Here is a 10,581-nt window from a genome sequence, read left to right as displayed (position 1 = left end):
AGCTTATGCTGTCCACGTGCCTGGGTCAAGTGAGGATTATAATACGTACAACTTACCCTTGCTGTGGGGGGCTAAAACTCAAGAGGGGTTGCGTGCTGTAGAGCAAACGGTGAAAGAGACCCTCAAAATGCCTGAGGTGATAACCGGCGAGGCTAGCCAGGCAAAGGAAAAAAAGGAGGGTGAAGCTAGCCCTATGGATCTTGAGAAACTCAATGTGGCAGCTGAGGTTGATGAGGAGGACAAATCCTTTGATCCCAAAAGTAAGCGGCCTTTCTTGAGATTGGTTTCATCTGCACTTGACTTTTTGGTTGTGTTGTGAGTTGACATGTTTTATTTTGGCAGAGTATGAAAATTCAGTTAGGCGTTTTAAGGAAGAGGACTTAGTGAGGATGAGCGCTACCCTTGGATACAAGGTGACTTGCTATTCTGTTCTCTTGTTATTTCATCTTGTTATTATTTATCCCTTAGAATGTCTTCATATGGGTGCTTTGATTCTGTAGTCTGTAATCATTGAGAAAGTTGCTAGGGAGAAGGCCATGGCTAGACAAAAAAGCATGCTAGTCCAGAGTGGTAGGGTAATGCAGCTCGAGGCAAGGAATGCTCAACTTGAGGAGCAAGTCAAAATTTTGCTTGGTTTGAAAAACGAGCTCACGGAGATCAAATCTGGTCTTGAAAGGAACAACTCCCTGCTGAAAAATACTTGCAGTGAGCTTGTGGAGAAAAATGACGAACTTAGCAAGGAGACATACTAAAACATCGAAATGGCCAAAATTGCAAGACACTCACAAATTAGTTGCGGTCCTCATGAGTGGAAAATTTACATAAACATCGAACGTGCGCAAGTATTCATTCTCTAACTTCGCCAAGGAACACTAACGCCAGCTTCCTGTGTTTCATGCTCCGCCTTGTCAGCTTTGATCCGAGCCATTTGGGAGGTCAGGAGCTGGTGCACTCTTTCTTTTAGCTGGAGATATGGATAAGCATGTTAGTCACTTAGTCCATACTAGATGAACTGGCATCTGTCGCTAACATAGGCAAACAGGTATAGACTGAACTGATAGAAGACTCGGTATGAAGTTGGTATGAGAATAACTAACCTCTTTAACGCCGATTTCGCTCTGCACAGATACCCGGAGGGCACCTTCTGGACCGAATTTTCTGTATTGTGTCACATCTTCATCAGCGTCGTCAAAGCTTATAGGCGCTTTCTTGCCCAAAAGATCGCATTTGGATATAACATCGATCCATAGGCGATCACCAAACCTTTCCTTCATATGCTTGTACGTTGTGTACTGTAAAAGAACATTATGTTTATTACAAACCATTTCAAGTGAACGAAAGCAGATCTTGTGATTTGACATGTCAGGCCAAGGGGTTTCTTCTGTTTGATCTGGGAAGCTAGCATGATTGCTATCCCATAGAATGAGTATAGATGGCAACAAAAGCTCTGAAGAAGTAAAGCAAAGATGTACCTGATCGGCTACTGAGGTTCCACAGTCTTCGGATAGATCGTGAACATACAGGACAGCGATTGGTAGATAAGACAGGACAGCAAGTGTCAATCTCTCTATGTTATTTCTGTCATCTGTCAATCCCCAAAACAATAGCAGATCAGAGCTTTTGGTGCACATGTATGTGCCTGTAGCAAGAATAAACTAAATCCCAAAAAGAGATGTCCTAAGTAAATGTTAATCTATGTCAGTTCTACTAGAAACCTTGTCTACTACAGTATTGTTTTTGTATTTATCCAAGTACAAGGTAAAATTAATCCTATGGACACAAAAAGAGTATCATACATTTACACATGAAATGCACACAGTCTCTGAAATGACTAGCTTAACAAACAGAGTCTTGACTCACCATCATGCCTCGTAAGTAGTCCTGGAGTGTCCGTAACCTGCAAAATGATGTCTTCGTTCAGTTGTGTCCAAAAAAAAACAAGTGGCAAAATTGGTGGTGGAATCTAATATTCTATGAGCAGGGTAAGCAGAAAGGCAAATGCTTGAACCTGAAAACGCTCATGATTGGATACAATGTGACCCATTAGAATCCCTCTTGTCGTGAATGGATAGCTGCAGACCTGCAGAAATGCGAGTACAAAGATACATAAAAAGTAATTCAGTAATGAGCTAACTGTAAAGTGCAGAGAAGACTATTATACCCATCAATGCTTGAATGATTTCATCAAACAAACTCAAGAATCAGAACTAAAAGTCACACATTTTCACTAGAACGTATCTTTAGGTCCACGATAGAGAGAAGAGTAATGCTACTAAGAAAATCCACAAAAAGATGTAATTCCAGAAGCACACCAACAAACAGATTCTTTGATACAGGAACATAATGAATGAGGCATAGACACTGATAACTTCTGTTTGATAAAAAGTAGTAAGTAGTAACTACAGACAACAAGTCAAAAAAGAGAACCACAACTACTTACGATTACACATTAGGAATAGACAATTGCTTGTGAAACTGTGTTTACCAACATAAAAAAACAACTGAGCTGAGCATTACCTCAGGCTTTCCAGATGATAATATGCGGACTAATGATGACTTTCCCACATTGGGCGATCCAACTAGACATAGTGTCGGTATATGTAGATCAACAACAGGCATAGAACGCAAAGCCTGAAGTAATCAAAGATTAGTCAGATGCATTAATATAGCAATAAATAAAAATAATAATAATAGAACCCTAATAAAGAGCAGAAAAAATGAACCATGAGAAACAAAAATCATTCTTCTCTAACTTCAAAGAAAGACAACTGCAGTAGATACCTTTGCTACATTTACTAAATCATCAATGGCATGCTGTCCATGCTGGAAAGCTTCTTCAAGTCTCTTTTTGCCCTGCAAAAGTAAACAGACACAAAAGTAAGGACTTCGGAATACAACCAGAGTCACTTCCAGATAAAATTTGACAATGATCCATAAGACACTGAAGGATCAAGAACAGCAACCATTTATACAAGTTGAGACTTGAACAAACCTCAGCGAGGCGCTCCTCTGCTTCACGTTTTGTTGTTGACTGTCAAGGTCAAATATATACATCAGGAATCAAATTTCATAATATTTCCTAAGAAAAAAAATAACTTGTACCCAAATTCCAGCTCTGGGAGCTATCGCATGAATGTCAAAATATAGAAGATATTTTGTTAAATAGAGATATACAGATCTGATTTTAGACAAAACAGCATCCCACATTTTCCCTGTATTTTTTACTAGAATGTTACACTGACACGGAGAGTAACTTTCAGGCCCTTATGATTTTATTAGCCATAAGAACGAACAAACTGCTAATGATCATTATGAAAATTCAAACCATGCTTTTGAAACTTTGATAAGTAAGATCAAAATAATCCATTAGACTGAAATTGTGGTACTCAGTCAGATGGTTTCAGAACTAAGATAATTCTGGGACATGAGTTTCAAGCATGAACATACAAAAGACGATATGTATGACTGTGATTAAAATATAAATCATTTTGCATATAATTCTAACCTTAGCACACACTGAAGCATGTTGCTTTCCAACAGAAGTAATCCTTTTCCTGAGAGCATCGACTCGTCCTAGAACCTGCAGGGCACTACCAACATCATAATAACTCAAAGAGTGGAAGAGAAAAGCATCATAGTATACACACTTGAAGAAAGTATTATCCACGTCAAGTTGATAATGTGTTTCAGTAACATCATGGACAATCTCATACTAATACTAAAACCAAGAAGACAGTACTCTGAGAACTATACCTGCTCATAATAACCCTCCCCAAAAGTCAACTCAATGAGAGACCTCTCATAAGGATGCAAATCTCTCCTCTTAGGGAAGTTTTCTGTGTATGTTCTCAGTGGTACTGAAAGTTCCTGACAAACAAGGGTCTCTCAGTAATCAAAATGAACGAACTGAGTCACAAAGGGACGACACAACGGACTTACTTTCATTAAGGCATCAAGTTGTTTCGCACCTTTGTTCCTTTCGCGCTTAGCGATATTTGCTATGCCTACATCACATGTGGATCATAAAGCAAATGTCTGGTGTTGAAACCAAATGGTTAAGAGAATGACCTTCACTCTTCAGAGCAAAGTGTGATACTAACTACAAAATGATAAGGTGAAGCTTACCCTTTGTCGGTGGCACATTTCTTGATTTCCTTTGTGCTGACATAAGTATATCGGTTGCAGGCATCACCATTGGTATTTTTTGAAATGCACCAACTGTTTCATGTTTTCGCACTTCTCCCTGAAAACAGGTATAAGAAGCAGAATAGCAGGTAAGCACGATAATAAACTTACACATGCATTTCAGCTGTAGATATATACAAATATGCTAATAAATCACTTTTCCTAACAGAAGACATTCTTATTTTGTGGAATGATTCAAATAAACAAGCGCGTCAGAAATGAATCGATTAGACAGGGAAAATTAAAGGGAAATGCTTTGTGTCCAACCGTTTGACTACAACTTAAGTAAAACCATGCACTTAAACAATCCAGTGTATTCATGAGTTTTCCATCTAAGTGATTCTAACCACTAGCCCTCAGTTGTACTCAAGATTAAATACACCAGGAGCAGGGACCTACAGTTTTCAGAACAGCCATCAGCTTTACACTGTTTCCCATTTCATTTAGTAGGAACATTGGTTTCGATGTTTTGCCCTGTTAAAAAAGGGCATACCCAGTGCGAAAAGCTCCCACACAAGGTGGGGTCTGGGGAAGGGAATTCCTAGACAGCCTTACCCTTGCAAAATTCTTTTAAAATTCTGCAAAGAGGCTGGTTCGATGTTTTGCCCTGTTGTACATGAAAAATTGCATTACTTATAAAATGTGAGAAAATAGTTTACCTTTGCACCATCTAACTCTCCCTGTAATCTGCCATCCAATGAAACACTACATGTTGTGGAGTGTACTCGCCGACACAAGTAGACTGCTGAAACCCCCGGCTCCAGAGTAGGTAAAAAGCCTGAGTTTGAAAGCAGTAATGGTGGAAAATAATCAAAACAATATCTGGAAACTGAAATGAAAACACACCACAAGAATAATGCTTGTTGGAGCATTATTCAGACTGATAAGCCTAACTGGCAATGGGCATTTCATCAAACACCTTTCTGGTAACCATTGCCTATGAAGGAGGAGGAAAAGCTAAGGAGGGAGCTCAGGAAGACCAACTGCAGCATAAGAGGAACCATTTCCTCAACTTTATTGGGTCAAATACCATGTGGAAACTGGTGTAGTAATCACGCACGAACAGCACGTAGGTTCCAACAGAAACGAAGCGCGAAGTTCACCGCGCAAAGCAGCAACCCGCGCGAGAAAACAGACCGCCAACGGCGTGCCCGTGACTAGCTCCACCTAGGCCGTAGTGAACGGGAACGGCGGTGGGCATTCCGTCGAACACCCTGCGTGCGAGGGTGGGCGGGAGAGGCGGGGGCGGATAAGACAACAAACCTTTGGGGAGGCGGCGGTGGTAGGCGCGGCTCGCGGGCGCGGAGTGGGGGAGGACCGCGGTGGCGGGAGCAGGAGAAGCTCGGCATGGAGGGCGCGGGCGGAGGTGCTGGAGGTGGAACACCGCGCGGCCTCCTGCCGCGGCTCGCATCGCTGCAGTTGCCGCCGGCAGCAAGCGAGAGCGCTCCTCAAGTCCGTCGTACTGCAACGGATATCGCTAGCTCGGGACTCGGGTGGAGTTTTGCTGCGTGGCCCACGGAAAAGGAGTCGCTTGGGCCAAGAAGATTTCGTGGTGAACAGCCCAACTTAGTTACAGATTTCTTTTGCGCCAAAAATGCACGGCAAATTTGCAAAGTAACGTAGTACGGGCGTTGCAAATTTTCATGGTTTCCAATTGAATATTTGGCATTTTTTTAGTGAATATAATTACTCAGTGCTTGCGGCCTTTAGCATATTGTGCCATTTTCGTTTCGTTGTTATTTATTTAAAGAAAGTATTTTTTTCACGACCGTATTTCATTAAAAGGGAAGAACCAAGGTTACAGTTTGGGACTTTGTCATCTAGATGGAATGATGCCCAACAGAGACATCATTAGTAAGTAGCTACATCAGCACCGTTGTGCTTTAGAGAAAGCATTGAAAAGCTCTTTTAGTCACCAGTTGCTCCGATGAAAACAGGAAATACTGATCCTTGGATTCAGTCTTAGAAGTTACAAACACACCGTTCATGTATGAATTACATGCCAACCTTCAGCTATGAGCTTGTGTCCATCTTTCAAATTGGTCTCTTTGCAGTTTCCAAAGCTCTTGCATCTTCAGAGTCAAAAACCCATGTACAGTAAACAAGCAAACAAGCAGGTAGCAGAAATATTTTCAATGAACTGTGTCAGGTTGGCTCAGCAGCTCACGTTCTTTCATTCCTTGTGCACCGGACGACGCTGGCACGGAGCGGCCGCCGCATCACGACGGACAGCTCCTGCTTCTCGGCGAATTCCACCGGCTCGCCGGCCACCTCTCGCCATTCGAACTCGGCGACGAGGTTGGCCACGACGAACTCCAGGTGTAGCAGCGCCAGCGCCATCCCCGGGCAGATCCGCCGCCCGGCGCCGAACGGCATCATCTTGATCTCCTTACCGCCGGTGAGGTCGACGTCCGCGCCCTCGCCGCCGGGGAGGAACCGCTCCGGCCGGAACCGCCGCGCGTCCGGCCACACCGCCTCGTCCAGCCCCATCCCGGCCACCGTGAAGTTCACCGACGTGTGTCTCGGCACGCTGAAGCCCTCGAGCGTCACGCCGCCGCCGTCGGTCTCTGTCGCCGCGTGCGGCAGCACGAAGTGGCCCGGCGGGTGGCGCCGGAGCCCCTCCAGCACGACGGCGCGGAGGAACGGCATCCGCGGCAGGTGCTCTTCTTGGATACTCGCGCCGGCGACCTGGCGTATCTCAGCCCGGAGCCTTCCTTGGATCTCCGGCTGCGCCACGAGGTTCGCCATGATCCACTGCACCACCGCCGCCGTGGAGTCGGTGCCGGCGACCAGGAACTCGGAGCACAAGCTCACCATCTCGCCATCAGTGAGATTCCGGGTTCCTCCGTCTTCGGGGATTCGGAGGCCGAGGAGAGAGTCAACGTAGGAGTCAACGGCGGCGCTGTCGCCGGCGACGGCGGTGTCGCGTTGCGCTCGGCACGCTCGTATGAGAGGGACTAACAGCTCCTCCTGCCGGTGCCGGAGAGACAGCATCCTCTTCCACCGGCGCCGGAACACGAGCTTGGTGACCGCGGGGCACACGCCGAACACCTGGAAGCCGATGGCCGACGTCAAGAACTCCCTCTGCAGCGCCTCGACGGACGCGACGACGCCGTCGGCGGCGAGTCCCTCGCCGAAGCACATGCTGGTGAGCACGCGGAACATGGCCCGGTGCAAGAGCCCCTCGACGACAACTACCCCGTCGGCGCTCATTTGCCGAGTGACGCCGGCGACGAGCCCCGCCACGGCGCGCCGGCGAGCACCGGCGAACCGGCGTAGGCGCGACGGCTGGAACACCTTGCCGGTGAGGTTGCGCCGGAGCACGAGCCAGAGCGGGCCATACGCGCCGGAGGTGATGTTGTGCTGGTTGCTGGAGAAAATCCGGGACGGGAGGTTGGCCGGCGGCCTGTCGGCGAACGCCGCGCCACGCTGTACCAGGGCACGGTGCGCCACGGCATGGTCGGCGACGAAGATGGCCGGGCGAGACGGGAGCAGGTAGAGGGTGAAGACCGGGCCGTACCGGGACCGGGCGGCGCTGATGATCCGCTCGATGCTGAAGTTGGTCCGGCCAAGGAAGATGAGCGGACCAATCAGTGATAGCAGTGGAGGACCGGGCGGGAGCGGCGGCTTTCCGGTGACTGGCCGGAGGGAAGAGAGGAGGAGGGAGACGGCAAGGCAGAAGGTGATGGAGAGGGAGTGGTAGAGCCAGTCTTCCATGGCTGAAGGTGGACGAAGGAACTGAGCAGCTTTCAGTCGCAACATTTTATTATCTTCTGCGAGTTACACATGCTTACAATAGTTAATAGCATGCGTGAGCATCTCAAGGATTTGTTGCAGGTCTGCTGCACATGACGCAAGTGCTCTGTGCTCGGTCTCAACACTTAATCATCACTGCTAACAAGATAATCAAAGGGATTACAACTACATAATCTACGATCTAAATTACTCGTATACTCCATTATGAAAATTAACCAAATAAAGTACCTATATAACTATAACTATCTACTTATAAATTATTCATCTCTGTTATTACAAAACCATTAAACAAGAGTAACCCTGGCCTACATCTTCCTCTAAACATTTGTTCACAATAAATATAGACTTTTTGAGTCTTGCAACTTGTTCACAATAAATTTGATAGTCGAATTTTTTCGTTTTAGCAAATAAAATTTCTTTTAGCTGAATTGAAATAGTATTACAATCCTCCCTTAGCCACTCGGGAAGGCAACCAACCATGAATAAAGTGGATTACTCTCCGATGATAATGACATTATTTGCTTGGAAAGTGCTTTGTCATGGTGCTTAGCCGCTTAGTTGAGGAAACTACGAACGAGCCTGATTGATTTGCTGCTAACATTTTGGCATGATCGCTCTCCGTTGGCTTTCTGCCATCGTCTTCGGGATCGAGAGGCCGAAGAGCCAGTATGTCTAGCAATCCTCCGCAAAGCTGCAACCGGCAGCGTTGCGTAATAGAGGGACGAACAGCTCCTCCTACCGGCTCCGGAATCCGGATTGACAGCGTCCTCTTCAGCCGGTGTCAGAACTGGAGCTTGGTGCACGGGCATAGTCATGAACTCATTTTTTTCATTGTTAGGGGACCAACAGTGGTAAATTTTTTAAAATTTGGTTGAATTTAATTATCCAGTGGAAAACTGTAAGACAGAGGGGCTTGGTCCATGCCTGCCTCCTCCCTCCGCTAATAGCTTGGTGACTGTTGATGCTCATTATTGACACACTTTTAGTGCTATTTAAATGGTATTTTCATACATATTCTTATACTAACCAGCCACTTGGCACTTGAAATAACTCGCCACAAGATGCTCAGTTTTCTTCTTCCATGCTAAGCACAATGCTTAAGCATGGGGGATGCTGCGCTACACTTCATTACAAGCATCAAAAGGACGATAAATTCTTCCTCAACCTTCTCTTTGTACATCTCTTTCTAAATGCCTGTGTATATAAGCCTTCAATCATAAATTCGATGTATGTTTTGTATACCTCTTCCTATAATAACATGGCTACTAGGAGTACAACCTAGTTTTATTTTCAATAAATCATGATCACCTTGTGCTCACCACGATGATAATAATTTTGGTATAACCTTGCTTATAGAAAAATGATGAAGGTTGCCGCTTTGTTTTACCTACACAATGTTGTATATGAATTGACTAATTGCTCTTTGTTTAATGAACTTAAATTGATTAATTACCAGCTCTTTTAACTGCGGAGGTTAAATGATAAAATTCTAGACCCACAAGCTCTATGTGCTCTTTGATTTATGTTTTTGATAACTTGGTTTGTTTTTATTTAAAAATTAATTCATATGCTATCTACACATTTGTGAATCTCTTGCAAAGTTCTACCTACCAGAGCCTATATATATGCATGATTTTTCATGATGAAAGCTTTAGATTGCAAACTTATATTTTGATGAGTTGGATTAATATTGCTTTCTGTGGTATGAGACTTAGAAGCTGGCCATCTCCTTTATGTAAACCTTTTTCTTCATTGTTAGTTTCTACACTGGAAATTTCACAAACTTTTATGGGCACCCAACCTAAACCCAAATTATCATTTTTGTGACTATCTCCTTGACCACAATCTATTATTAAGTATCGAAAAATATTTTGACAAAAATTCAGAAGATTAATTAGTGCTTTTTAAGAAAATCAAGACCTAGAGGCGTCCACCAGTACGGAGAATAAAAAGCGAAGAAAACAGAGGCCAGAAGGGGCCAGGCCGATCGGCTTGGACACCTTCTGGCCAATCAGCCTGAGGTGTTTCCCCTCTGTTCCCTCTGAAATTGAGCGTGGAAGTCCCTCTAGAGGAATAAAATAATTTTTTGGAGAAGATCGAGATTTTGGTACATCATCGGTTTATCTTTCTTCCTTTTCATGCTTGAGGACGAGTATCGTCTAAGCATGGGGGAGTCATCGCATTATCTCTGAGTACTACTAAGTAAAGTACTATGTTGCAAGAAGTTATGAGGAGCAAAAAGAAAAAAATGAGGAAAAATAAAGAAAGAAGAAAGAAGAGAAAATAGAACGAAAAAGAAAAAAATATAAAGGAGAAAAAGAATAAAATGCTCCTCAGTTCTTTGAGCCTCATTAAAGTTCCTAGTGCTCTCAAGATTAAGAATTGATCCATACTCATTCTCCAACCATGTGCAATCCGATTACGAGAACTTCATTTATGTCTCGTGATCACCCTTTGCCCTTGCACATGTCCACTTATCTAAATGTGTGTGTTTCATCCCTTTCCCTCTCCCACATTTATTTTCCATGTACTTGTTGACAAGTCTCAGTAATCCCAATAGAGATCTCTCTTAGTTTGACAATATTTCAAATATGATGTTTTGCTAGGATTGCTTTTACCTATCAAGCTCCACATAAGCCT

General features: G+C 44.4%; 2 protein-coding genes across 4 annotated transcripts; both read right to left on the bottom strand.

The window, feature by feature from the left end:
* Nucleotides 1-480: 480 nt before the first annotated feature.
* LOC101760047 (nucleolar GTP-binding protein 1) lies at nucleotides 481-5,662 on the bottom strand. Of its 3 annotated transcripts, none has more exons than XR_215364.4 (15): nucleotides 5,449-5,662; nucleotides 4,845-4,963; nucleotides 4,126-4,243; nucleotides 3,940-4,004; nucleotides 3,754-3,867; nucleotides 3,506-3,580; nucleotides 2,993-3,031; nucleotides 2,782-2,853; nucleotides 2,518-2,631; nucleotides 2,009-2,080; nucleotides 1,861-1,897; nucleotides 1,473-1,585; nucleotides 1,098-1,292; nucleotides 787-964; nucleotides 481-689 (listed from the first exon to the last, which is right to left on the bottom strand). XR_215364.4 is itself a non-coding variant. In XM_004972732.4 (14 exons), exons 1-14 carry the CDS (start codon nucleotides 5,594-5,596, stop codon nucleotides 854-856), a joined length of 1,392 nt encoding a protein of 463 aa, XP_004972789.1. In that variant the 5' UTR covers nucleotides 5,597-5,662; the 3' UTR covers nucleotides 733-853. The 3 variants fall into 3 exon arrangements, 1 of the variants encoding a protein (XP_004972789.1); XR_215363.4 differs by having other exon boundaries at nucleotides 481-686; XM_004972732.4 differs by lacking the exon at nucleotides 481-689 and having other exon boundaries at nucleotides 733-964.
* Nucleotides 5,663-6,080: 418 nt separating this feature from the next.
* On the bottom strand, nucleotides 6,081-8,084 carry LOC101759643 (cytochrome P450 89A2). The gene has a single exon (XM_022827401.1). It carries the CDS (start codon nucleotides 7,945-7,947, stop codon nucleotides 6,349-6,351), a length of 1,599 nt encoding a protein of 532 aa, XP_022683136.1. The 5' UTR covers nucleotides 7,948-8,084; the 3' UTR covers nucleotides 6,081-6,348.
* Between the last annotated feature and the right edge of the window lie 2,497 nt (nucleotides 8,085-10,581).

The sequence above is a fragment of the Setaria italica genome, chromosome VI (genome assembly GCF_000263155.2).
Source record: "Setaria italica strain Yugu1 chromosome VI, Setaria_italica_v2.0, whole genome shotgun sequence".
NCBI lineage: Eukaryota > Viridiplantae > Streptophyta > Magnoliopsida > Poales > Poaceae > Setaria > Setaria italica.
The sequence above is the reverse complement of the archived record's forward strand: the minus strand, read 5'-3'. Positions and strand labels throughout refer to the sequence as shown.

What these genes read in the sequence shown, in the direction of transcription:
- LOC101759643 (XM_022827401.1), bottom strand. Translation starts at nt 7,947, where the DNA reads ATGTTGCGACTGAAAGCTGCTCAGTTCCTTCGTCCACCTTCAGCCATG.
- LOC101760047 (XM_004972732.4), bottom strand. Translation starts at nt 5,596, where the DNA reads ATGCGAGCCGCGGCAGGAGGCCGCGCGGTGTTCCACCTCCAGCACCTC. An exon ending in GAGAGTTAGATGGTGCAAAG is followed by an intron (nt 4,244 to 4,844) that starts GTAAACTATTTT and finishes ACCTGTTTTCAG; the next exon opens with GGAGAAGTGCGAAAACATGA. An exon ending in GCGAAATCGGCGTTAAAGAG is followed by an intron (nt 965 to 1,097) that starts GTTAGTTATTCT and finishes CCATATCTCCAG; the next exon opens with CTAAAAGAAAGAGTGCACCA.